The sequence below is a fragment of the Nicotiana sylvestris genome, chromosome 6 (assembly GCF_000393655.2).
Source record: "Nicotiana sylvestris chromosome 6, ASM39365v2, whole genome shotgun sequence".
NCBI classification, from domain to species: domain Eukaryota; kingdom Viridiplantae; phylum Streptophyta; class Magnoliopsida; order Solanales; family Solanaceae; genus Nicotiana; species Nicotiana sylvestris.
In genome coordinates, this window is record NC_091062.1 from 3,842,433 (window position 1) to 3,866,518 (window position 24,086).

The following is a 24,086-nucleotide window of genomic DNA, read 5'->3' on the forward strand; positions in this document are numbered from 1 at the left end:
AAGTTTGAATTTTGTGGTTCAAATTCTAGGACGTCGTGTCCTGAAGTTCGAGTAAAACTGACTAATCTTTAAATACACTACATGTTTAAAAGTGGCTACCTGGTGTCATTTGCACCCTATTATTTGCCTCCTATTAGCTATTTTAAGCAGGAAAACTATCAATTATGTCCATTTATATGTAGCTCATTACAAAAATTGGCTAATTCATAGAATATTACTAATATTAGCCAATTAGCTATTTGTATTAAAAAAAACAAGGCCAAATTTTTTGCTTTATTTTGAGTGGGTGTTATTAGAATAGATTTGGTACATCTTAAGGAGCTTGAATCTAAGTTTTGTGATGATTTGGTGAAGTTTTGAGGTGGTTTGAATTAAAAATTCGAAGTAAAAACTTAACATGAAAAAAATTTATATGTGTATCAGATATGTATCATACTTGTATCAATTGTGTATTACATATATATATCAATATATATCTGTGTGTGAGATACATGCGTGATACATGTTTGATACATGTGTCACAGAAGAATTTTTTGAACTCGATTTAATTACGAATGTTGATACAAAAGCAGTCCAAATTACCTCCAATCTTCCTCAATTTTTGTATATTGACTTATCTATATGTTTTCAATGAATTTCAACTATACCATTGAAAAAGTTCTTTTTTTCTTTTTTTAGATTTTTGGAATATTGTATTTTTTTTTTAAATATTTCATCATCTTATTTGCTACCTCATCTATAAAATTTCTTTTCCGTCTAGCATCTAATGTTGCTAATCACGCTTAAAAATATGGAAGGAGATTTTTGCATGTGATTCTTTGAAACAAAGAACCTTATTTATTTGGTTTTTTAATTTTTATATGTGCTTGACTAGTTTTGGTAAGTCTATGATTAATGGCTAGAGATTAGTAAGTTGGGACTTATTTGGGATATTTATGTAAGATTCCCTTTAATTAACTTCTATTAGTAGGTGAAGTGCAACAATAGCCACTTTTAAGCCCGCAATTTAAAATATATCCACAATTTACAATGTACATAAAGATTAGCTAATTCATCCAAACTTCAGGACTAAATATCGTGAATTTGGAAATTCAGGACTTAGTGTCATGAATTTTTGAGCTGCTAATTTGAAATTCAGGTCTTGAATTTCCAAACTACTAATTTAAATTCAGGACATAAGATTCGAACTTCTAGACACAATTTTCGAACTTTAGTTCACGATGTCCTGAAGTTTGAATTTTGAGGTTCAAATTCTAGGACACCGTGTCCTGAAGTTCGAGTAAAATTGGCTAGTTTTTAAATGCATTGTAAACTACGGATATATTTTAAACAACATACTTAAAAGTGGCTACTTGGTGTCATTTCCACCCTATTATTTGTCTCCTATTAAGTTTTTTAGGCCTACAAAAGTGAATAATCTGAAGGGTAACTCGAGCTAAGGAACGTTTTGGGTTGAACATGCACCTCTGTAAAATCACTAAATTGCTTAAAATGCTAGCATTAGCAAATAGGCTTTGCCAAAATATAGGTCTTTTTTCATATAACAAAAATTTCTTAATGCAAAGCTTTTTTCACTTAGTTCAGAGAGAAGCTTCTACAATATAAACATGGGTGAATGCAGCATGGGAGTATCGGGTTCAACTAAACTCAATATTTTTTACGCGGAACATAAATTCAGGGGCGGCTTGACATAATTGGGGGCCTAAAGCGTAACTATAATCAGAGGCCCAAATTTTTGTAATCGATTTTTTAGTAATTATTTTTCAATTGATAATATAGCTAACTAATTAATCACTCTTGAGACGTTGATCTTATGTATTTTTATTTTGAAAAACTTCTTTTCGTCAAGGCAACTGTTAGGCACTATGAAGTCTTTTATGTATTTATGAATTTCGATTAGAGTATTATCCTTTATTTGTACTCATACCCTTAACAATTTTAACTCAAAATATAAGTGTATGTCATCAATATTAGAGTGACTATTATGCTTTAAGGATCGTCAAATGTTAATACAATATTTTTTCCCCTTCAAATTTTCATCATTTAGCAATCTCAATTTTTTTAAATAATACTTATAGGTTTTAGTGGACGGAATGTAAAAAAAGCAAAATGAAGGTCACATAAGTTTAAGGAAATTTTAAAGATATGTTTAATTTATCAGAGGACTTTTCCATTACTCAACAATTACATCAACTTCACAACGACGCATTTTTACTATAATTGCTTAAACATATTTAAGGAAAAATTAACACAACCTATTCATTCTAAAATTGGGGCCCTCGAAATTGGGGCCTTAAGGTATGCCTTACTTGCCAAGCCTTTTGAGCCGACTCAACATAAATTTAAGTGTAAAAGTCCACCAAAACTATAAACACTAGCAAACTAGCATATATGAACCCAAAACGTTAAAGAATACAATAAGTTCAATGCTAAGAACATCAGAGGTTGAACTCACAGAGTTCAAATCCTAGATCCGCCTCTGAATATAAAGCTCAAGAAATCTTGAACATGTGAAACTGGAATAGGAAAATGATAATATAGTCTATTTATCAAATACTTCTTTCCTCTTCTCTTGGGATCAATGGTGACAACCTACCTAGGGGTGGATGGATCATAACTTTAATGGATTGAACTAAAATCCAGTATTTTTGACAAGGAGCACGATTATATATGTGAAAAATAACTGAAATTTCAATAAATATTAAATTCTGAATTCATAATCTCAAAGATACAATGAGTTCAATGCAAAATTTTTAAAGATTGAACCCATCAAAGTGTACATTTTGGATCTGCCTCTGAACCTACCCGAGAATAGTGCATATGAAGTCTACTCATCGAACGTACTCATAAATCCACCAAGAAATCCAGCACCATTGCAGTCACCACATAACACATCTTTTTTACCTCTGAAGAAAAAAAGTGCAAACATGAAGGATATGATTAATCAGACGACGTTGCAGCATTTTTATTCGACTTGCTTAAGAACAAAATTATAATGTGAAACCATAATCACCAAGAGCATAAATGATAGAACAAGTACCTGCACAACCAACATAGTCCACCAGCTTTGAACCGCCCGTTGAAATGATCTACAGAGTTAACCCCAGAGCCTTTGCACTGTGAGCACGACACTGCACCTGAGAGCAGTATGGCGTATAAGAAACAGAAAGTTCTGAACTAAATCCAAGTTGAAACGTATTATTTGAGGCCACTGTAATCAATGTATATATCTATTTCTGAAATAATCACGGGTACAAATAATGAGTATAAGCAAGAAAAAGAACCATAAAGGCGAATTTAAGTATGTAACACGGCAAAGAACCAGTAAGGCTGCAGCAGTAACAAAAAAAAGTTTTTGATTCCAGTACGCTGTAATTCTCAGACAAAACTTTGATGAATAATTTGATGGAAGCTCGTAACAAAGGTGTTTTTCCATCGATCACTAAACATCAAGAGTTAAATTCTTATCTGAAGCAAATATTGTTTTAAGAAACGAAATCTAATGCAGAGGTAAACCAAACATTATATTGATAAAAGATATAATAGCTCTCTTACTAAAATCTAGGAGTACAAAATTTCTCTCGAAAGTACTGCTTCGGTTACAATCATCTTCATTGCCACAATTCAGTAAACATTGAATAAACAGAAAGGCAAATTAAAATATTAAGCAATATTAGTCAAATGAGACTCAAAACAGTATGAGAGTGTCGAGAGAAGTTCACTGAACCTTATCGTTAATAATGAGAAAGAATTCAAGATCCAAAAAAATATGCATCAATCCACTAACCATTTCCATCACAATTTTGACAGACTATGCTCCTTACTTTCGTGTCTTTATCACTGTCAGTGGCCTGGAAAATAGAGAATAATGTCAAAGCTCTGGCATAATACAGCCAATTCAAGGAAATAGAAGCAAAGATGGTATAGTTAGATCACAGAAAGAGGTGAAAGAAAAATTCTAGGAGCAAACCGAAGTTTCAATAGAACTACAGCTAGCATTAAGCTTAGGAGTTTCACCTTTACGCACTATAATGAGAAATGAGAGACGGAAAAAAGAAAGCGAAAAAAAGGTTCCTGATTCCATCAGGAACGAAATTATGCTGCCTGACCCATTCCCATAAACAAAGAGATGAATTGGTACAATGCAAGATGCCACCACATTAACAGACGCGGAGCCAAATTTCAACTTTATGAATTCTGAATTTAGACCGACAACAACTTTATGAGTTTTGAATTTAGTATTTGTACATATTTAATGATTTTTTTAACACAAATGCATTGTTTGAGCAAAAACTACTGGATTCGGCCGTATCCATACCTGGGCTTCTAGCATCGCCCCTGAGTACATAGTTTTAAAATTTCCACAAACAAGTCTATTTGGCGGTTTTCCTAGCCAAGTAGTATCACCACAATCATCTAATCCCATTCCTTCTCAACACTAAACCAGTTTGAGCACAAAAAACTTCTTAAAAACTTTCATTGCTCCAGTTTCAAGCCAAGACTATGAGCACATAAACTTCTTAAAAGCTTCCTCTCCATTCCCAAGACAAGACTAAAAGTCCATGAACCCCCTTCAGTTAGAGGCGGAGCTAGAAGCCCGGCTACGGGTTCGGCAGAACCCAGTAGCTTTTGCTCAAACAGTGAATTTGTGTTAAAATTTTCATTAAATATATATAAATATCAAATTTAGAACCCAATTATTAGCACTTGAAATCATCGTTTTAAAATCAGAATTCATAAAGTTGGAATCTTGGCTCCGCCTCTACCTTTAGTCCACCTAACTTCGTACTGCCGCCACGCCCGAGTTATATATGTCTAAAGTCATACCGGATCTTAGCCTTAGTGTCTAAACATTAAAGTCAATAATGTAGCCATTACATATCAATTGAGCACATTTAATTGCAGATTTGCACAATTATCTATACATAGAAGTCCAAAATTACCTTCACTTCCACAACTCTCAAGTTACTCTTGGAGCTGTAGGTAACATCTTTGATCCATTGAATCTTTCCTCCAGTGCAATTCCCATTAATCAGATTTAGACCTGACAAGAATATAAAAATCCCAATTACTACACACAAAATAGAAATTTGAATCTTTACCCCCTAACACATTAGCATTCTAACACAGTTGCAGACCCATAAACAAACACAAAGAATGACAATTATGCGCAAAGTCACTGAAATTTATCCATTGTAATAGTAAGAATACAAGTTTTTTGTTACACTGAAGTAATTGCTACATGTTGTTCCTTTCGCCTCGTTTTTCTTATTATCTTGTTGTTGTTACTGTTTAATGCTACTACTTTCTTTTCATCTTTCCTTGAGTCGGGGGTCTATCGGAAACAACATCTCTACCTTCAAAGTAAGGGTAAGGTCTGCGTACACACTACCCTCCTCAGACCCCACTTATGAGATTATACTCAGTTTGTTGTTGTTGCTGTTGTTGTTGAAGTAACTAAACATTACCCACTGTAACAATTATTGAACTTTACCCATTAACAGTTTAGCCACATTAATGTACTCGAACTTTAACCACTATAACAATAAAATTCATCTTTTTTAAGTGTCAAAATATAATTTTGTGACTAGATTGTTATAGAAGGTAAAAAAGGCAGCCTGGTGCACTAAGCTATAACGGTCCGGGGAAGGGACGAACCACAAGGGTCTATTGTATGCAGCCTTATCCTGCATTTCTGCAAGAAGCTGTTTCCACATCTTGAACCCGTGACCTCTTGGCATGGCAACAATTTTACTAGTTACACCAAGCCTCCCTTCGAGATTGTTATAGAAGGTAAAGTAACTAAAGTTTAACCACTATAATAGTTACTGAATCTTACTTATTTATAACAATTTTAGTCACATTAAAGTAACTAACTTTATCCATTAAAACAATAAAATTCAGCTTCATTTATTTAACAAACCATAATTGACAGAAAATACAACTACCCATTAAGCAAAAAGGGATAAATAAATTACAAGAATTAATAGAAACTGGAAATTACCTGGTTTATTGACAGAGTTGAATGAAGCTAAAGGTGTGAAACACAGAGAATTTGCCATTAAGAGAATGAATTCAGTTTTTTTTCTGAATTTAGTCAAAGAAACAATTTTGAGAAGAAAAAAAGAAGTGAAGTTGGGAAAAGTGAAAGAGTTTCTAATTAAAGTGCTGGAAAATGTTGGTTATAACGAAAACTACATGCAGCCGCAGGTTTACTAGATAAGGCTCATTCCTTTTTTGGTCTCTCCCCTCCGTTGATCTAAAATCTAAAAGTAAAATGACTAATATAACCTTCTCTCCAGCAGACAAATAAGCAATAAAATATCTTCTATCCCATTCTTCGTGTCGTTTTATCCCAAAAAATACTTTAAAATATCTGTTGTTGTAAAAAATACTTGAGAAAGCATTCTTTATATTTTTTACACAGCATTTTCTTTAAAGAAAACTATAAATATAGTTTGCACTCAGACTGTAGGAGAATATTTTTTGGAATTAATGCAAGCGTAATTTGAACTTTAAACTGTATAAATTGTAATTGGGATGCTGAATTTATGGATAATTTGGTCCAATCTGTCAAATGCTAGTGAAACTAATCAAATCCATTCACCCCTCTATTTAAATTATTTCTAACTAGCCTTAACATATGCGTATTGTGTGTAACTTGTTTCAGTTAATTATTTTTTTCTAAAATCGCATAAATATTATATTAAAAATTAGGATTGAGTTATAAAATAAAAGTTTACGCGCATGAAATTGATGAATAAAATAATTGAACACAAAAAAAATTAGAATAATCTGTTTGTATCAAAAAATTTGATAATAACAATTAAAACTCAAAAATTTATTTACACAATTGAGAATAAAAGAGAACAAAAGCTTTTAAATGATATATATTTGTGCATGTAATACAAAGGAATAATTTTTTTGGTAAAAATATAGAAGTATATTTATAATTTACATTATATATGCTTAACAACTTTGCTCAATTATTTTGTTCCAATATAATATGCGTGAAAACTCTTTTTTATTTTATTTTATAAACAATTTTACTTATTCTATAGGTAAGTCAATAATATAGAGTAAAGAGAAAAAAGTCATAATATTAAAAAAGTATTAAAAAGAGATAAAAGTTGATATTTAGAAGGTAAATAAATATTTGGCCATCAAAAGTTTGAGAAATCCAGTTAAACGACTTTCTGAGTGCTATAGAAATAGTTAAATGACTCTGTTCCAAACAAGGAACAGTGATTTTACTAGGCAATTTTGAATAGTTACTGACCAATTGAGTAATGGACGTGATGTGCCTACATCGATGGTTTAAGGGATAGGTAGTCTCTTTAATATAGCTTGGACAATAATTCCCTATCTCTTGAGCTCGCTTTTAAGGTTGAGTTAGACCTGATGTACATTTTCTTTTAATACTAATCTCATTTTTTATACACGATGATTATTCATAGTTACATTTGACCAATTGAGTAATGGACGTGATGTGAATAGTCCTACATCGATGGTTTAAGGGTTATGTGGTCTCTTTAATATAGCTTAGACAATAATTCCTTATCTCTTGAGCTCGCTTTTGATGTTGAGTTAGACCTAATCTCTATTTTTTTTTTATACTAATCACATTTTTATGCACAATTATTCGTAGTTACATTTTATAGACATGATAGTGTACTAATTCTTTTACATCATTTAGCTCAAAGGCTGATGTATATCCCGTTAGGCCAAGCTGCAAAAATCAGCTTATTTTGAGAAGTGCTTTTTTCAAAAGTGTTTTTCTCAAAAGTACTTTTGGTGAGAAGCAGTTTGTGTTTGGCTAATTAGTTTGAAAAACACTTCTGAGCAGCAATTAGTGTTTGGCCAAACTTTAAAAAACCGTTTCTAAGTGTATTTTCCTCAAAAGTGCTTCTCAAAAAAGTGCTTTTGGAGAGAAGCTACTTTTTTCTGCTTCTCCTCAAAAACACTTTTTTTCCTTCCAGAAGCTTGGTCAAACACCTCAAATTGAGGCCAAAAGCGCTTTTGGCAAAAAAAAAACGCTTTTGGCTAAAAATAAGCTTAGCCAAACAGCAATAAATGTGTAAAATTCTGAGCCTATAAACTCATAAATATAATATTGGTTGAACTCATACAATTTAAATTTTAATATTAAGGATTATCAAGTAAATGCTTTGATGCAACTGAATATTATTGGAGCATAGTTTTCTGTGACATTTGGTCACGTCCATTTTGCACTAAAGTAAGCTTTGTATTTATATTATTCTTTTTCATGATGCGATCAACAACCATAGAGTGTTATGCGTAAAAGGATATTAAATGCCTTGCCTCATCTGAATTACAATGTGGCTCAATTTTCTGGTGAATCAGTGACTTATTGTTACCTCCATAAATAGAAAAAAAATACGCTTTTACCAGTTTGATTTGATAATTAAATAAAATTATAAAAGAAAAAAACAAATGAAAATTAATTTGGAGTTTGGCCAGATGGTTTATGACCCAATATTTACGGGGGGGGGGGGGAGGAGAATCAGAAATGCCCTGATTTACAACTGCTAATTAAAAATTAGCTACAGTTTCAAAAGTAATGAAATTTAACAACATTTAACGAAACTAAAATTTGAACAAAAGCACCCTTAAAATCCGAAAAATTCATGGAGTTTGAATTTTTTGCATATGAGATTCCAACATAATGTGCAGGAGTTCCAACACAATATACTGGAAGTTTATACGCAAGAGTTCCATAATCCAGCTCACTTTACAAATATAAAAGTTAGACCCATTGGTTATCCATTTTCTAAATGGATAATATGGTTGTTATCCATATTTGATCCGTTTTTAAAAAGTTCATTATCCAACCTATTTTTTAGTGGATAATATGAATGGTTAACTGTTTTCTTTTAACCATTTTGCCACCCCTAATCCAGCATATTATGCTCTAACTTTCCGTGTTTCAGCTTGAACTCGAATTCCAGAACCAACATCCTTGAAGGGGTTAAAAAGGGTGGGAGGCTGCAAGTGAACAAAGAGAAGATGTCTACCTTCTTTGAATTGGGCACAATAACATAAGCAGAATGTTGTCATGTGATCATCAATTCAATGCTTGAAGTTGCACTATGAGAAATCAATTTGAACCTGCTTTAATATCAGCTTTATTATTTTCTTCTATTTGTTTGCTGCCAATGAAGCCTTGACCAACAGTGTCAGAAGTAAGATTTTCACCAAAGGGATTCAAATAATTAAAAAATAAATATGCAAAGAAGCTAAGAAAATTCAACACCTAATATTTATACGTGAAAAAAAAAATCTTATATATACAGAGTAATTTTCGGCAAAAGGGGTTCGACCGAACCCGCTTCTGCCACCTAGCTCGGCCCCGTAGACTAGGTGTTACCAAGTCAAGATGAGGTGCAGAGACTATGAGGTTTGTAATTCAGACTCCCAAAGATGTATATACTTATGTACAAAAGCCATGATTGACTTTTCGAGCACATTACACAAACTGTATTGTAGCTGTTCTTGTAAATATTTCCAAGCATCATCGATTCACCTAAGGTGTCACATACACCTCCCTCCCCAGGGACTCAACGTCCTAACTTGGAATTTGCAGAAGCAATTTATAGCATTTGAACCACAGCATTGAAAAGTTTCTGGGAAATGGTTGCCTGTTAGTATTGAGTTTCATAGCTAGCTATTGTTTCATATCGCGACCAGTGCATATGATGTCTACTCATCGAACGTACTCATAAATCCACCAAGAAATCCAGCACCATTGCAGTCGCCACATAGCATATCTTTCTTACCTCTGAAAGGAAAAAATGCAAACGCAACGGATATGATTAATGAGATGGCATTGCAGCATTTTTCTCAACTTTCTTACGAATTGAAAACCAATATGAAATCATAATTAATCACCAAAAACATAAGTGATGGTGCATGTACCCGCACAGCCAACACAGTTCACCAGCTTTGAACCGCCCACTGAAATAATCTTCGGAGTTAACACCAATGCCTTTACATTGTGAGCACAACACTGCACCTGAGAGCAATATAGCGTCTAAGAAACAAAAAGTGCTGAACTAAATCCAAGCTGAAATGAATTATTTCAGGTCTCTGTAATCACTATAAAGGGCAGCTCGGTGCACAAGGCATCTTGCGTACACGCAAAGTTGGGAAAGGGCCGCACCCCAAGGGGTGTGGTGTAGACAGCCTACTCTAATGCATTAGTGGCTGCTTCCACGACCCGAACCCGGGATCTATAGGTAACACAGAGACAACGTACTTTACTGTTTCTCCAAGGCTCCCCTTTAAACCAATATGTATATATCTATATATGAAGAATCAAACATGTGACAGTGAAATAAATCGTGGAAACAAATATGGTTATAAGCAAGAAAAAGAAACATAAAGGCAAATGTTAAGTATGTAAAAAAGGTAGCCCGGTGCACTAAGCTCCCGCTATGCGTGGAGTCCAGGAAGGACCGGACTACAAGGGTCTATTGTACGCAACTTACCTTGCATTTCTGCAAATAACCAGTAACGCTGAAGCATAAAGAAAAATTTGAAGTAGGATATTTTTGTCCTCCGATACATTGTAACACTCACATAAATTTTGATGAAAATTTTGACAGAAGTTCATAAACGGGTGTTCTTACATCGAGCTCCCAACATCACGAGTCAAATTATACTAATTGTAACCATTTTAAAAAAGAAATCCCAAGCAGAAGGTAAAATAAATATTAAAGACGCAGACCCCATTTATGGGATTACACTGGATATGTTGTTGTTGCTGTCAAGATATAATAGTTCTCTTACTAAAATTTAGTAGAAAATTTCCTCTTGAAAATATTGCTGCCCTCACGATAACTCATAAAACCTGATGCAACAGTTAACATCTAAAACTAACTGGACATCATCTTCATTGCTATAATGCAACTAACATCCAGTAAAAATAAAGGCATAACTACAATAGGGCAGCTCGGTGCACAAAACATTCCGCAATCACGCATGGTTCGGGGAAGGGCCGCACCCCAAAGGGGTGTGACATAGGCCGTCTACCCTGATGCAAGCATCGGTGGCTGATTCCACGACTGGAACCCGTGACCTATAGGTCACACGAAGACAACTTTACCGTTGCGCCAATACTCCCCTTAAAAGGCTTATGCCTTAATGCTACAATATTAAGGAATATTAGTCGCTTGAAATCCAAAACAACATGAGAATGTTCATCGAGAGAAGTCCGAGGAACCTTATCGTTAATGACGAGATAGAATTCAAGATCCAAAAAATATGCATCAATCCACTTACCATTTCCATCACAATTTTTACAGATGATGCTCCTTGATTTTGCATTTTGGTCACTGTCAGTGGCCTGGAAAAAAGAAAATAATGTTAAAGCTCTGGCACGACATAACCAACTCAAGTAAATAGAAGCAAAGATGACAATGGTTAGATCAGAAAAAGAGGCGAAAGAAAAATTCTAGGAGATGAGAAACGAAAAAAGAAAGCGAGAAAAAGGTTTCTGATCCCATCAGGAACGAAACTATGCCACCTGACCCTGTTTCACATAAATAAAGAGATGACCAATGGCGTAGCCACATACATTAAAGGGTGGTCAACCGAACACCCTTCATCGAAAAACTGTGTATATTAAATTTTAAATACCCTTTGCGAAATTTCTGGCTTCGCATTGGAGATGAATTGGTATTATGCAGATGCCACCATACAATATTCAAATTCCCATAAACAAGTTTATTTGGAGTTTTTCCTAGCCAAGTAGTGTCACTGCAATCATCTATCTCAATCCTTCTCAATACTAGATCAGTTTGAGCACAAAAATCCTCTTAAGTTTTTTGTTGCTCCAGACTCGAGCAAAGACTATGAGCACATACAACAACAAATCCAGTATAATCTCACAAGTGGGGTCTAGGGAGGGTAGTGTGTACGCAAATCTTACATCTACTTAGAAGGTAGAAAGACTGTTTCCGATAGACAAGACTATGCTCACATAAACTTCTTAAAAGCTTCCTCTCTTTTCTCAAGTCAAGACTATCTCCAAATTCTCATCAAACAAGTTTTACTTGATTAGCTGCTTACTTCTGTTTTTTTCCCCCTATTAAGTTCAAAGTCTTCACTCTCATCTATGTACTGTATTTGATATAATCATTCACCTGAAATTTGTTGTACCAATTGCAGTCAATTTCACAATTGAAATTAAAAACATAATTATAGAAGAATAGATGGAATAACAACAACAACAACAACAACAACCAAGTGTGGTCCCACAAGTGGGGTCTGGGGAGGGTAGGATGTACGCAGCCTTACCCCTACCCTGGAAGGGCAGAGAGACTATTTCTGATAGACCCTCGGCTAAAGAAGACGAGAGAAGCCCTGCAACGCTGGTCCCACATTTCGTTACTACAATTGTTGTTATTATATATAATAAATGAAAATTATATATAATAATTGTTGTTATATATAATAATAACAACAATTGTAGTAACGAAATGTAACCAAAAAAATATTTTGAACGTAAAGTATTCATACAAGATATATGACTTTTAGCTTCATTTAGTAATATTATTATTTATATTATCAAGTGTTAATTCAAATTAGTAAGATGTTAGCCATATGTTTGTAATGCATTACTTTGGATCTTGATGTAAAAAACTTTATTTGCTAATACAAAGATTTGAGTAGTTTACTTCGAAGTTCTAAAATATTTCTCATGTTAAAAAGTAAATATTCTTTGTCTTTTTAAAACCTTTTTTACACGGATTTTATACTTTTTTCTACAAAGTTCAGAATTGTCTAAGTCAAACTATTATTACGTATTTTACAACACTTTTTGGGGCCTAAAGCGAAGGCTTTACTAGCCTTACCCTTGAGCCACCCATGAAGATAAGTTGTATATTTCTAAGCAAATAATCTGTTTGAAGATTGCAAAGATGTAGTAAATGGTATGATCTTAAACACAAAATAGGAAAATAATTGAGGAAGTAAAGAAGCTATTCTTGAATAAACAAAAGAAAGCATAGTTCAATTATAAAACATGTAACATATGACGAATAATTCAAGAGCAATAGCACATAAATATTCAGAAAGCACTGAAATATAAATCTTACTTATGTATACATTATCCGAATTCTAGCCAAATATGAAACTATAGCGGCTCTAATTTCAACAACACGGAACTTCAATATCCGAATTCTAGCCATAGCAAAGTTTCTTAATTTTGGACGAGCTTCATAAACACCAATTACGGTTTATATTTCAAAAAATTATAGAAATTGAATTTCAGTCACTAATATGCAATTCTTGAAGAAAACAAAAGAACGTTCAAAAGGGACTATGTGAATCTGCAAAAGAGAAAAAAACATTGCCAACAATTTAGAACACGTCACAATTAAGATTTACGATTTAGAGAATCGGGATGTTAACAAAATCAAGAAAAATTAGAGAAAATTCAGAGATTCAATCAAAATAGAATATCCAAAAGTGAGAACACGACACAAATAAGAGGCAAGCAAAACCTTCTAGTTTAGCCCCTAAAGGGGTTTTTTTTAAACCCTAAACTCGAAACTGAAATTTACCATTAGAAAAGTGGAAACAAGATGGAGGATTCCCCCAAGAATAGATGGAATAATAGTTACAAAAGCAGTGAGCTTCCAAGATGAAGTTCACTCTGCCATATATCATATATACAACAATATCCTAGCAAATTTCCTAAGTGTACCTACCTAGTTGCCGCTGTGTGACTGGAGGTCACGGATTCAAGCAGCGGAAATAGTCTCTTTCAGAAATGCCAGGTTAGTCTCTGCACATAGGACCCTATGTGGTCTGGTCCTTTCCCAAACTCCCCGCATAACGGGAGCTTAGTGTACCAAGCTGCTCTTTTTTCTACCTACCTAGTTGTCATATAACCTTCACAATTGAGTTATATATGTCTAAAGGCATACTGGATTTGTAATAGCCCTCAGTGACTAGGCAAAAAAGAAAAAAGAAAAAAGGCAACCCGATGTACTAAGGTCCCGCTATACACGGAGTCGGGGAAGGGCCGGACCACAAGGGTCTATTATTCGCAACCTTACCCTGCATTTCTGCAAGAGACTGTTTCTACAGCTCGAACCCGTGACCTCCTAGTCACATGGAAGCAACTTTAACAGTTATGCCAAGGCTCCCTTCGCTCGCAGTGACTAGGCATAAAAGTGAAAAAAAATGTGGGAATTGCATATTGATAGAGCACATTTAACTACAATATGCAAAAATATTTATCCATAGAAGTCCAAAATTTACCTTCACTTCCAAAACTCTTAAGGAACTCTTGGAGCTGTAGATAACATCTTTAATCCATTGAATATTTCTTCCAGTGCAATTCCCATTAATTAGACCTGTCAAGAATATAAAAACTTCAATTATTACATAAAAGGTTGCACCAAAAATTGAATCCTTAAAACCAAACACAAACACAAAGTATAGTGACAAAATTTGTGTATGGTCACTGAAATTTATCCACTATAACAATAAAATTGCAAATTCTTTTGTTACATTTTAACCATTATCACGGTTAGTGAATACCCATTATATTATTTTAGTCCCAATTCTTTTTGTCACGTTAAATAACTAAACTTTACCCACTAAATAATTAAGTTCAGCTTCTTTAATATGACTAAATAATTAAGTTCAGCTTCTTTAATATGACTATTAAATAGTTGGTTTGGAGATTGTCCAGTTGGTTTAGAGGGCAGTCATCCATACAGATGACCTAGGATCGATCCCCCTCAATGTCTTTTGGGTCGAGCTTGTCGCACAAGGTTTGCCTAGTGCGGTTTACATCCCTGTGTCGTTTGCACGCTATTACACAATAGTAATTTACCCAGTACGCACAGAATGCTCACTCGAAGGGTGTAGCGGCTGCGGGTTTTCCTGGGTTCCAAAAGAAATATAAAAAATATGACTAAATATATTTTTGTTACTAGACTATTATAGAGGGTAAAGTAAAGTAAACACAAGTGAAATTAACCCCAAAAAAGGGTATAAACCAATAGTGTAAAAAATCAAACTAAAAGAAGCAAGCATAAATACCCATTATGCAAAAAGACATAAAAAGAACAAAAATAAATAGAAACTGGAAATTACCTGGTTTATTGACAGAGTTGAAGGAAGCTAAAGGTGTTAAACACAGAGAATTTGCCATTAAGAGAATTGAATTTAGTTAATGAAACAATTTTGATAAGAAAATAAGAAGTGAACTTGGAAAAATTGAAGTAATTGCTAATTAAAACTGCTAGAAATGTTGGTAGTAATGAAAACTACATGCAGCCGCAGGTTTACTAGATAAGGCTCATTCCTTTTCTGTCTTGCTTTAGAAAATAATGACAGACTTATTTCCTTTCTCAGTAACTTAAAAAATAAAATAAAAACATAAATATAGTTTGCAGAATATATTTATAATATTTTGTGATTAATACTGTGGACCGATTAAATTATGATTGAGGTGCTGGTTTAGGGGTATTATCATTTTTAGCTCACGCTAGAAACTATTTACATCTGATAGCCGAAAAGGTGTATAAAATTATATATATATATATATATATATATATATATATATATAGGCATACAAAATTTATTGGATTTAAATCCATAAAATTAATTTGGTCTATATTTTAAATTCAAGATATATTGGTCCAAATAAATATTATGGGCTAATATGATTGAATTAATTATATAAGTCCAATATATATGGATTAAATAAATAAGTCTTAATCCATTGGGCTAGTCCATTTAATTGGGCTAGAGTGATGAGCCCACTTCATCAAGCCCAAAATGCCATCTCTTCTAGAGGCCCAGTTTGGTGCCACGTGTCAAATGACGTGGCACGCCAAGTCAAACGAAAGAGCCAATAGGATCGTGCCATGTGTCAAAATGACAAGGCATGCCCAGTCACACTAAAAGACCAATGAAATCGTGCCACATGTGCAAGTGACATGTTCTGGCCAATCAAATGCAGTCATGTCACACTTCAATTTGATTGGTCGGAAAGAGTTTGTTCTTATCACAACTCCTCCCTTCCACAACTATAAATAGGGGTGTTCATAACTCAGAAAAGACACGAGAAGTTATAACAAGAAGTGAGAAGGAGTTCGTGGATCAAACGCTGCAAATTCCTCCACAAGTTTCAGGCTTCAAGTTCAAGTTCAAGAAATCAAGTGCAAGTTCAAGAACGAAGAACAAATCAAGGTCAAGTTCAAGCAATCAAGCTCAAGCTCAAGAACAAGATCATCGTTCGAGGCAACAAATACATATTCAAGATCAAGCTCAAAGGCCCTTGAATTTATTTACCATTGAAAGGAAGAATCAGAGGATTCATAGGGATTGTAACACTAAAATATTCGAAATAAAATACTACGATTGTTGCGATATTTTGTGGTCTTGATTTTATTTTCTCGAATCAAATTTATTGTCTACAAATTCTGGCACGCCCAGTGGGACAATCTCTACATCTCATCTCAACCTTTCAATCACCAAAGTTCAAGAACATTGAAATGGCTTCAAAGAAAATCATCTCCGGTTCAACTTCCACCAAGGCTGCTAACTCCAGGTTCTATGCTGATGTGGAAAGCATCCTCGATGTTACCTTTGGAAGTTTTGGACCAGTTACGAGGAGCAAAGCAAGATCTTTAGGACAACAAACACCCCAAGAGTTGTCCGCATCAACCCCTGTTTTTGGATCTTCATCCTCAAAAGGAGCAAGATCTTCCACAAACGCATCTGAAGGAGGAAGCGATGTTGCTGAAAAGATCAAGAAAACTCTTGCTCTGCTTGACCTCTCTGGCTCCAAGCACTCTGCTGTGAAGGAAGATGATGATGCTTCAAGCGATGGATCCTCCCCACTTACACCACATAGCGTGAGCCAATCAAGGATCAATCTGTGTGAAAATCCATGCTACTCTCCGTCATCCAGGACAATCATGCAAGCCATGGTGACAAACACTTCATCTATGGAGGAGCAGTTGGCAAACTTGACGGAAGCAATCACTGGCTTGACCAAATGCATGCAAAATCAAGAGGCTATAATTGACAAGCTAACGGACAGGGTGGAAATCTTGATGGAAGAAGAATCTACCCATGCACCCGGCAAGCTCCCAGAAGTTCTAGAGAGTGACTCTCCCCCAAGACAAGCAGCATCCACTAAGGCTATCCCTGTCTCATCTGAAGGGATGATTCCAATCGATCAACTGAAGGAGTTCATCGAAGGAACCATTAAGAACAAATATGAAGTTGCTGCCAAATCCTCCCTTACATATGCAAAGACGTACACTGCAAGGGTCGATATGTTGAAAATGCCTGCTGGCTATCAGCCTTCAAAGTTTCAACAGTTTGACGGTAAATGTAACCCAAAACAACATGTTGCACACATCGTGAAAACGTGCAACAATGCTGGGACTTATGGAGATTACCTCATCAAGAAGTTTGTCCGCTCGCTAAAAGGAAATGCTTTTGACTGGTACACAGACCTCGAGGCTGGATCTCTTTCGATAACTGGGATCAACTAGAGCAAGAATTCCTCAATCTCTTTTATAGCACAAGACGCACAGTAAGTATGATAGAGCTTACAAATACTCGTCAATGAAAGGGGGAACCGATTATCGACTTTATCAATCATGGGAGGAATGCAAGCCTCAACTGCAAAGACAAGCTTAGTGAAGCTTCAGGCATAGAGATGTGCATCCAAGGCATGCATTGGGGATTGCGCTACATCTTGCAAGGTATCAAGCCTAGCACATTTGAAGAACTTGCAACTCGTGCCCATGACATGGAATTGAGCATGGCCTCCGCTGGAAATGAAAGGCTACCCATCTATGAACCTCGCAAAGCGAATGACAAGCAATAAATCAGGAAATGGGGCAAGTTCGTACCCAAGTCTGAAAGCAAAGAAGCTATGAATGTCAATACGTCACCTATGAAATTTATGACAAAGGTGAGCAAGAAGCAGAGTATGAAATCCACTTCTTTTCAAGACAAGCCAAGTGGAAAGTTGACTCTAAAAGAAATGCAGGAAAAAGATTACCCATTCCTGGATTCTGATGTGCCAGCCATTTTCGAAGAACTCCTAGAGTTAAATCTCATTGAGCTTCCGGAGATGAAGCGACCAAATGAAGATGGGAAAACAAATGACCCAAACTACTGCAAATATCACCGACTTGTAAGCCACACTCTGGAGAAGTGCTTTGTCTTCAAGGATAAAGTCATGGATTTGGCTCGCGAAAAGAAGATCGTGCTTGAAGATGAGAAAGCAAGCGCAAACCAAGTCTCTATCACCTTTGGCTCATTCAGTCCGGATGACTTATGTGGCTTTAAAGAAAGTAAATATGAAGAATTACTGGAGAGCGACAAAGATGAAGTCAATCAACCTGATGATGATGAAGGTTGGACATTGGTGACTCGTCGTAGGCACCACAAAAGGAGCCCACAAAAAGAATCAATAGAACAACCAACAAGGAAGATAATGGTAAAAAGACCAACGAAAAAGAATTCAGTTAGGCATTTGAAGAAAGCAAAAGTGGAGATGCACCATTCTCAAAAGCCACGAAATCCAGTGACCTTGGAGGGGTTTTTACCAAGTTGGTTCCGCACGAAGATTTCCCATGAGGGCATTGATGCCTCTTGTTGCCATGCTGACAAAGGGGAAGAAAAGAGTGATGACCTACCGTTGGCATCATCTTCGGAAAAGCCCATCGAGTCCACTCCTCAAGAATTTAATGCTTGTGAGGAAAAGGTCACGTTCATAAATGATGATCTTTTGCTAGGTGGCACTCCTCATAACCGCCCATTGTACCTGGTTAGCTATATGAGCAATGAAAGGGTAAATCGGATTTTGGTTGATGGAGGATCCTCAGTGAACATTTTGCCAATCCACATTGTGAAAGAATTTGGTATTCCCATGAACGAACTCTCAGAAAGTCGTGTGATGATACAAGGATTCAACCAAGGGGGGAAAAGAGCCATAGGCGCCATCAGGCTGGGAATCACTATTGAAGATATGCAATCAAGTGCATGGCTGCATGTGATCGACGCGAAGACTTCATACAATGTTTTGCTTGGGAGGCCTTGGATACATGAGAATAAAGTAGTTCCATCTACCTACCATCAATGTTTAAAATACTACGAGGGTGAAATCGAGAAGACGGTAGTTGCTGATGATGAGCCATTCACCGAGGCTGAGTCACACTTCGCCGATGCAAAGTTCTACTTGAAGAACCGTATTGTGAAGGAGCTGAAAGCTGATGATGGCATGAAAAGCAAGAATAAAGAGCCCTCAACTAAAATAGAAGAGGTGACTACTGGTGAAGCCAAATTTGCTAGTAAGGAGGTACAATCCAACGCGAATAAGTTTTATAGAAGGAATGTTACGTCTTATGGCAAGAAAGTAAGTCCGACACTCCAATATATCCCTAAAAGGAAGAAAGATGAAAGTGAATCATCTAATCTCCAAGACAACATGCTAAAGGAGTTAACTCTTCCTGTCAAACGGATTGAGGCAGTAAAGTCGTCCTCAATTCCACTTACAGGGTTTGTAGCCCAAAATCGTTTGTAGAATGTGGCACTCCCTACAAAATGAACAGATGAAGGTTTTGATCCTAACGCTTACAAGCTATTTGGAAAAGCTAGATACGATCCCAATGAGCCGTCAAAGTTAGGGAAGCTCCCATCGGAAGTTGCAATAAGGCAACCACGTGAAGGTTTGGGATACAAGCAACCGTCACCAGTGCGCATCTCAATAAGAAGGGCGAGCAACAATTATATCACTGTAGAAGATGAATCAACCGCTTCTAACAAGCCTTTTGTCTTTGATCAACTTGGAAAATCACCTGTGAGGACCTCCATGTTTGAAAGATTGGGTCCACTAAAGAAGGGGAACAAGTTCCGGAGAAATTTTCAAAGCATAAGAACACCCGCTTCACCCAAAATCCAGGAGATCTCTAAGGATTTCCAAAGTCTGGTTCCTTCTAAAATGAGGCAACAAACAAAACTTGTGGTTTCATGTAAAGAAGTACTGAAGGTAAAGCCACATACTGTGGTCTATACTAAGGAACGTGATGAAGACGAATAAAGTGTAGGTTCTTCGTATCTTGTTACTGGACAAATCAAGAATGGCATTCCATTTTCAATGGAAGATAATGCGGAATTAGAGGATATTTCGCCATGTTATCACATATCCTTCAATGATGGGGAACCTCAAGAAGATGAAGATGCGAAAGATGCTCCACCTGAACTTGAAGAAGAAGTGAAGACGATAGTTGATGCCTTAAGAGAAGTTAACCTTGGCACCGATGAAGAACCAAGACCCACCTACCTAAGTGCTTTACTTGAAGCTGATGAAGAGAGCACTTATATTGAATTACTCAAAGAGTTCAGGGATGTATTTTCCTGGAGTTACAAAGAGATACCTGGCTTGGACCCGAAAGTAGCAGTCCATCACCTTGCAGTCAAAAATGGTGCTCGTCCTGTTAAACAAGCTCAAAGGCGTTTTAGGCCAGACTTGGTTCCCTTGATTGAAACCGAAGTTAACAAACTCATCGAAGTTGGCTTTATTCGCGAAGTTAAATACCCAACATGGGTTTCAAGTATAGTACTTGTAAGGAAGAAGAATGGCCAGATTTGAGTGTGCGTTGACTTTAGAGATCTCAACAATGCATGTTCGAAAGATGAATTTCCGCTTCCTATTCCAAAGCTGATGATCGATGCTACTACTGGTTACGAGGCAATGTCTTTCATGGACGGTTCGTCGGGCGATAAACAAATATGCATTGTACCAAAAGACGAAGAGCTTACTGCATTCCATACCCCAAAGGGTATTTATTGCTACGAGGTAATGCCTTTTGGCTTGAAGAATGTTGGTGCTACTTACCAAAAGGCTATGCAGAATATTTTCGACGATCTTCTCCACAAGAATGTCGAATGCTATGTTGACCACGTGGTGGTGAAATCAAGAGAGAACAGCGACCACATAAAACTTGAGGATGGTATTTGAATTACTCCGGAGATACCAACTTAGGATGAACCCATTGAAATGTGCCTTTGGAGTTACTTCTAGAAAGTTCCTTGGTTTCATTGTCCGACATCGAGGGATCAAAATTGATCAAGCCAAAGTGGATGCCATTTTGAAAATGTCTGAGCCTTGAGACATCCATGAATTGAAAAGTCTACAAGGAAAGCTAGCATACTTTAGAAGATTCATATCAAACCTGGCTGGGAGGTGCCAACCATTTAGTCGCCTCATGAAGAAAGGCGTTCCTTTCAAGTGGGACTAAGCTTGTAGCAATGCCTTCGAAAGTATCAAAACCTACTTGATGAAGCCTCCAGTTTTAGCAGCTCCTATACTTGGAAAGCCATTTACACTATACATTGCGGTGCAGGAAAGGTCTGTTGGAGCACTGTTGGCCCAAGAAAATAGTGAGGGGAAAGAAAACTCTCTTTACTACTTGAACAGGATGTTGACACTTAACGAGTTGAATTATTCGCCAATTGAAAAGTTGTGTTTTGAACTAGTCTTCTCAATTCAAAAGTTGAAGCACTACTTTCAAGCTCATGTTGTCCGTCTTGTTTCTAAAGCAAACCCCATCAAGTTCGTGATGTCAAAACATGTTCTTAGTGATCGACTAGCGAGATGGTACCTCCAATTTCAACAATTCGAGATTTTGTACATCCTTCAAAAGGCTGTAAAAGGACAAGCATTGGCAGACTTCTTGGCAGATCATCCGATACCTGATGATTGGGAGCTAACTGATGAACTACCTGATAAGGACGCAATGGTCGTTGAAGTTCAACCTCCATGGAAGATGTACTTTGATGGTGTTGCGCATCGTGTGGGAGCCAAGGCTGGCGTAGTATTTGTCACTCCCCAAGGTGAAGTCTTGCCCTACTCCTTCACCTTGACACAACTCTGTTCCAACAATGTTGTTGAATATCAAGCATTAATACTTGGTCTTGAAATGGCCGTTGATATGAAGCAATTGCAAGTCTTTGGTGCCTCCCAGTTAGTGGTCAATCAGCTTTTGGGTAGTTACGAGGTCAAGAAGCCTGAACTACGCCCATATCATGATTACGTTAAAAAGTTGATGGGGTGGCTCGGTGATGTGACTATTTAGCATATGCCAAGGAAAGAAAATAAGAAGGCTGATATTTTAGCTGCTCTAGCTTCATCATTAGACCTGCCTGACCAAGTGCAAGTTACCGTCTGCCAAAAATGGGTAGTACCGCCGCCAAATGAGTCTGAAAGTGAAGAAAACGAACTCAAGCATCTTGTTGCTATTTCTGAAGTTGAGAAAGAAGAATGACGGCAACCCATTATCGACTGCTTATGTTATGGGATACTTCCAGAAAATCCGAGAAGAAGGACTGAAATCCATCGTCCTGCACCTTGCTTCCTTTACTTCAAAGATACTCTATACAGAAGGTCATTAGAGGGAGTACTCTTGCGATGCCTAGGAGAAGAAGAAGCTCTTCAAGCTTTGCAAGAGGCACATTCTAATGTAAAGGGGGCAACCCTCCATGGTAAATTGATATCTTTGATGGGCCGATTGTAGGAGGATGTCAAGTATTTGCATTGAAGTCCAGGGATTCTCTATGTCTTCAGGTTCACCAAACCTTCAAGTTTGTTAGTCTCCAAGTCTGCCCTCTGCCTTATAAAAAAAAGGGGAAGAGAAGAGAGACATCAAAAGGAAACACAAGTATAAGGAAAAGATTGCTTGTCACAACATTTCAAATTCAGTGAGACTTGAACTCAAGATATTTGAGAGAATATGGCTCTTAAATTTTGATTTATGGCAAGTAAGACATCGTTTGATCTCAAGGCTTCCATACCAAGATATGAATTTTTGTGAGACTGCGCAAATATGGAATTGATGGTGTGGTGCAATGTAAAGTTGATTTCAAAATATTATCTCGGACTATTCCAAAGTTGTTTGATTGATAATTTTGGATATATTCTAGATCTTGAAGTCTAGTTTTCAATAAATCAAACGTTTCCTAATTTCAATGTTCCTACACCAAGATATGAATTTATTTGATGAGACTGCATAAATCTAGAATTGATAGCGTGGTGCAATGTAAAGTTGATTTTGAAATATTATCTGGGACAATTTATAAGTTGTTTGATTGAGAATTTTGGATATGTTCTAGGTCTTGAAGTCTAGTTTTCTTGAAATCAAACGGTTTGCAATTTCGTATTTCTATACCGAGATATGAATTTTTTGGTGAGACCGCGCAAATCTGAAATTTTTAACATGGTGAAATCTAAAGTTGGTTTCAAAATATTATCCGATGCGATTCTGAAGGTTTTTGATTCTGAGTATTGGATATATTTTAGATATTGAAGTCATCAAATGATTCATTATTTGGACTTTCCCACTACAAGATATGAATCATTTGTTACAAGCATGTAAAGCTGAAAATTGTGCGACTAAGATAAAAGTCGAACAATGTAAAGCAAAAGAGAAGCTGAAATATTTAAGCCCACGAAGTCTCCAAGTTGAAGTCTTCAAGTGTATTCAAGTTGAAACCTTCAACCCCGTCGGTCTTCAAGTTGAAGTCTTCAAATCCGCTGATCTTCAAGTTGAAATATTTAGGCCCTCCAAGTCTCAAAGTTGAAGTCTTCAACCTCGTCGGTCTTCATGTTGAAGTCTTCAAATCCCCTGATCTTCAAGTTGAAATATTTAGGCCCTCCAAGTCTCAAAGTTGAAGTCTTCAAGTCTGTCGGTCTTCAAGTTGAAGTCTTCAAATCCGTTGATCTTCAAGTTGAAATATTTAGGCCCTCCAAGTCTCAAAGTTGAAGTCTTCAAGTCTGTCGGTCTTCCAGTTAAAGTCTTTAAATTCGCCGATCTTCAAGTTGAAATATTTAGGCCCTCCAAGTCTCAAAGTTGAAGTCTTCAAGTTCGTCGGTTTTAAAGTTGAAATAGTTAAGCCCCCCAAGTTGAAGTCTTCAAGTCTTTCGGTCTTCAAGTTTCAGTCTTCAAATTCGCCGATCTTAAAGTTGAATTGTTTAATCCATCCGAATCTTCGCGTTGAAGTTTGCAAAGTCCGCCAAATCT

General features: G+C 36.2%; 2 protein-coding genes across 3 annotated transcripts; both read right to left on the reverse strand.

Annotated features, from left to right (window-relative positions):
- Positions 1-2,664: 2,664 nt before the first annotated feature.
- LOC104248248 (protein BUNDLE SHEATH DEFECTIVE 2, chloroplastic-like) lies at positions 2,665-6,218 on the reverse strand. Its single transcript, XM_009804474.2, has 5 exons — positions 6,005-6,218; positions 4,944-5,044; positions 3,788-3,851; positions 3,041-3,137; positions 2,665-2,906 (listed from the first exon to the last, which is right to left on the reverse strand). Exons 1-5 carry the CDS (start codon positions 6,060-6,062, stop codon positions 2,828-2,830), a joined length of 399 nt encoding a protein of 132 aa, XP_009802776.1. The 5' UTR covers positions 6,063-6,218; the 3' UTR covers positions 2,665-2,827.
- Positions 6,219-9,258: 3,040 nt separating this feature from the next.
- LOC104248249 (protein BUNDLE SHEATH DEFECTIVE 2, chloroplastic-like) lies at positions 9,259-15,297 on the reverse strand. 2 transcript variants are annotated; one of them, XM_009804475.2, is made up of 5 exons: positions 15,133-15,297; positions 14,290-14,384; positions 11,302-11,365; positions 9,937-10,033; positions 9,259-9,799 (listed from the first exon to the last, which is right to left on the reverse strand). In XM_009804475.2, the coding sequence occupies exons 1-5, from the start codon at positions 15,188-15,190 to the stop codon at positions 9,721-9,723; spliced, it is 393 nt and encodes a 130-aa protein (XP_009802777.1). In that variant the 5' UTR covers positions 15,191-15,297; the 3' UTR covers positions 9,259-9,720. The 2 variants fall into 2 exon arrangements, with proteins under 2 accessions (XP_009802777.1, XP_070006419.1); XM_070150318.1 differs by having other exon boundaries at positions 9,711-9,799; positions 9,910-10,033.
- Between the last annotated feature and the right edge of the window lie 8,789 nt (positions 15,298-24,086).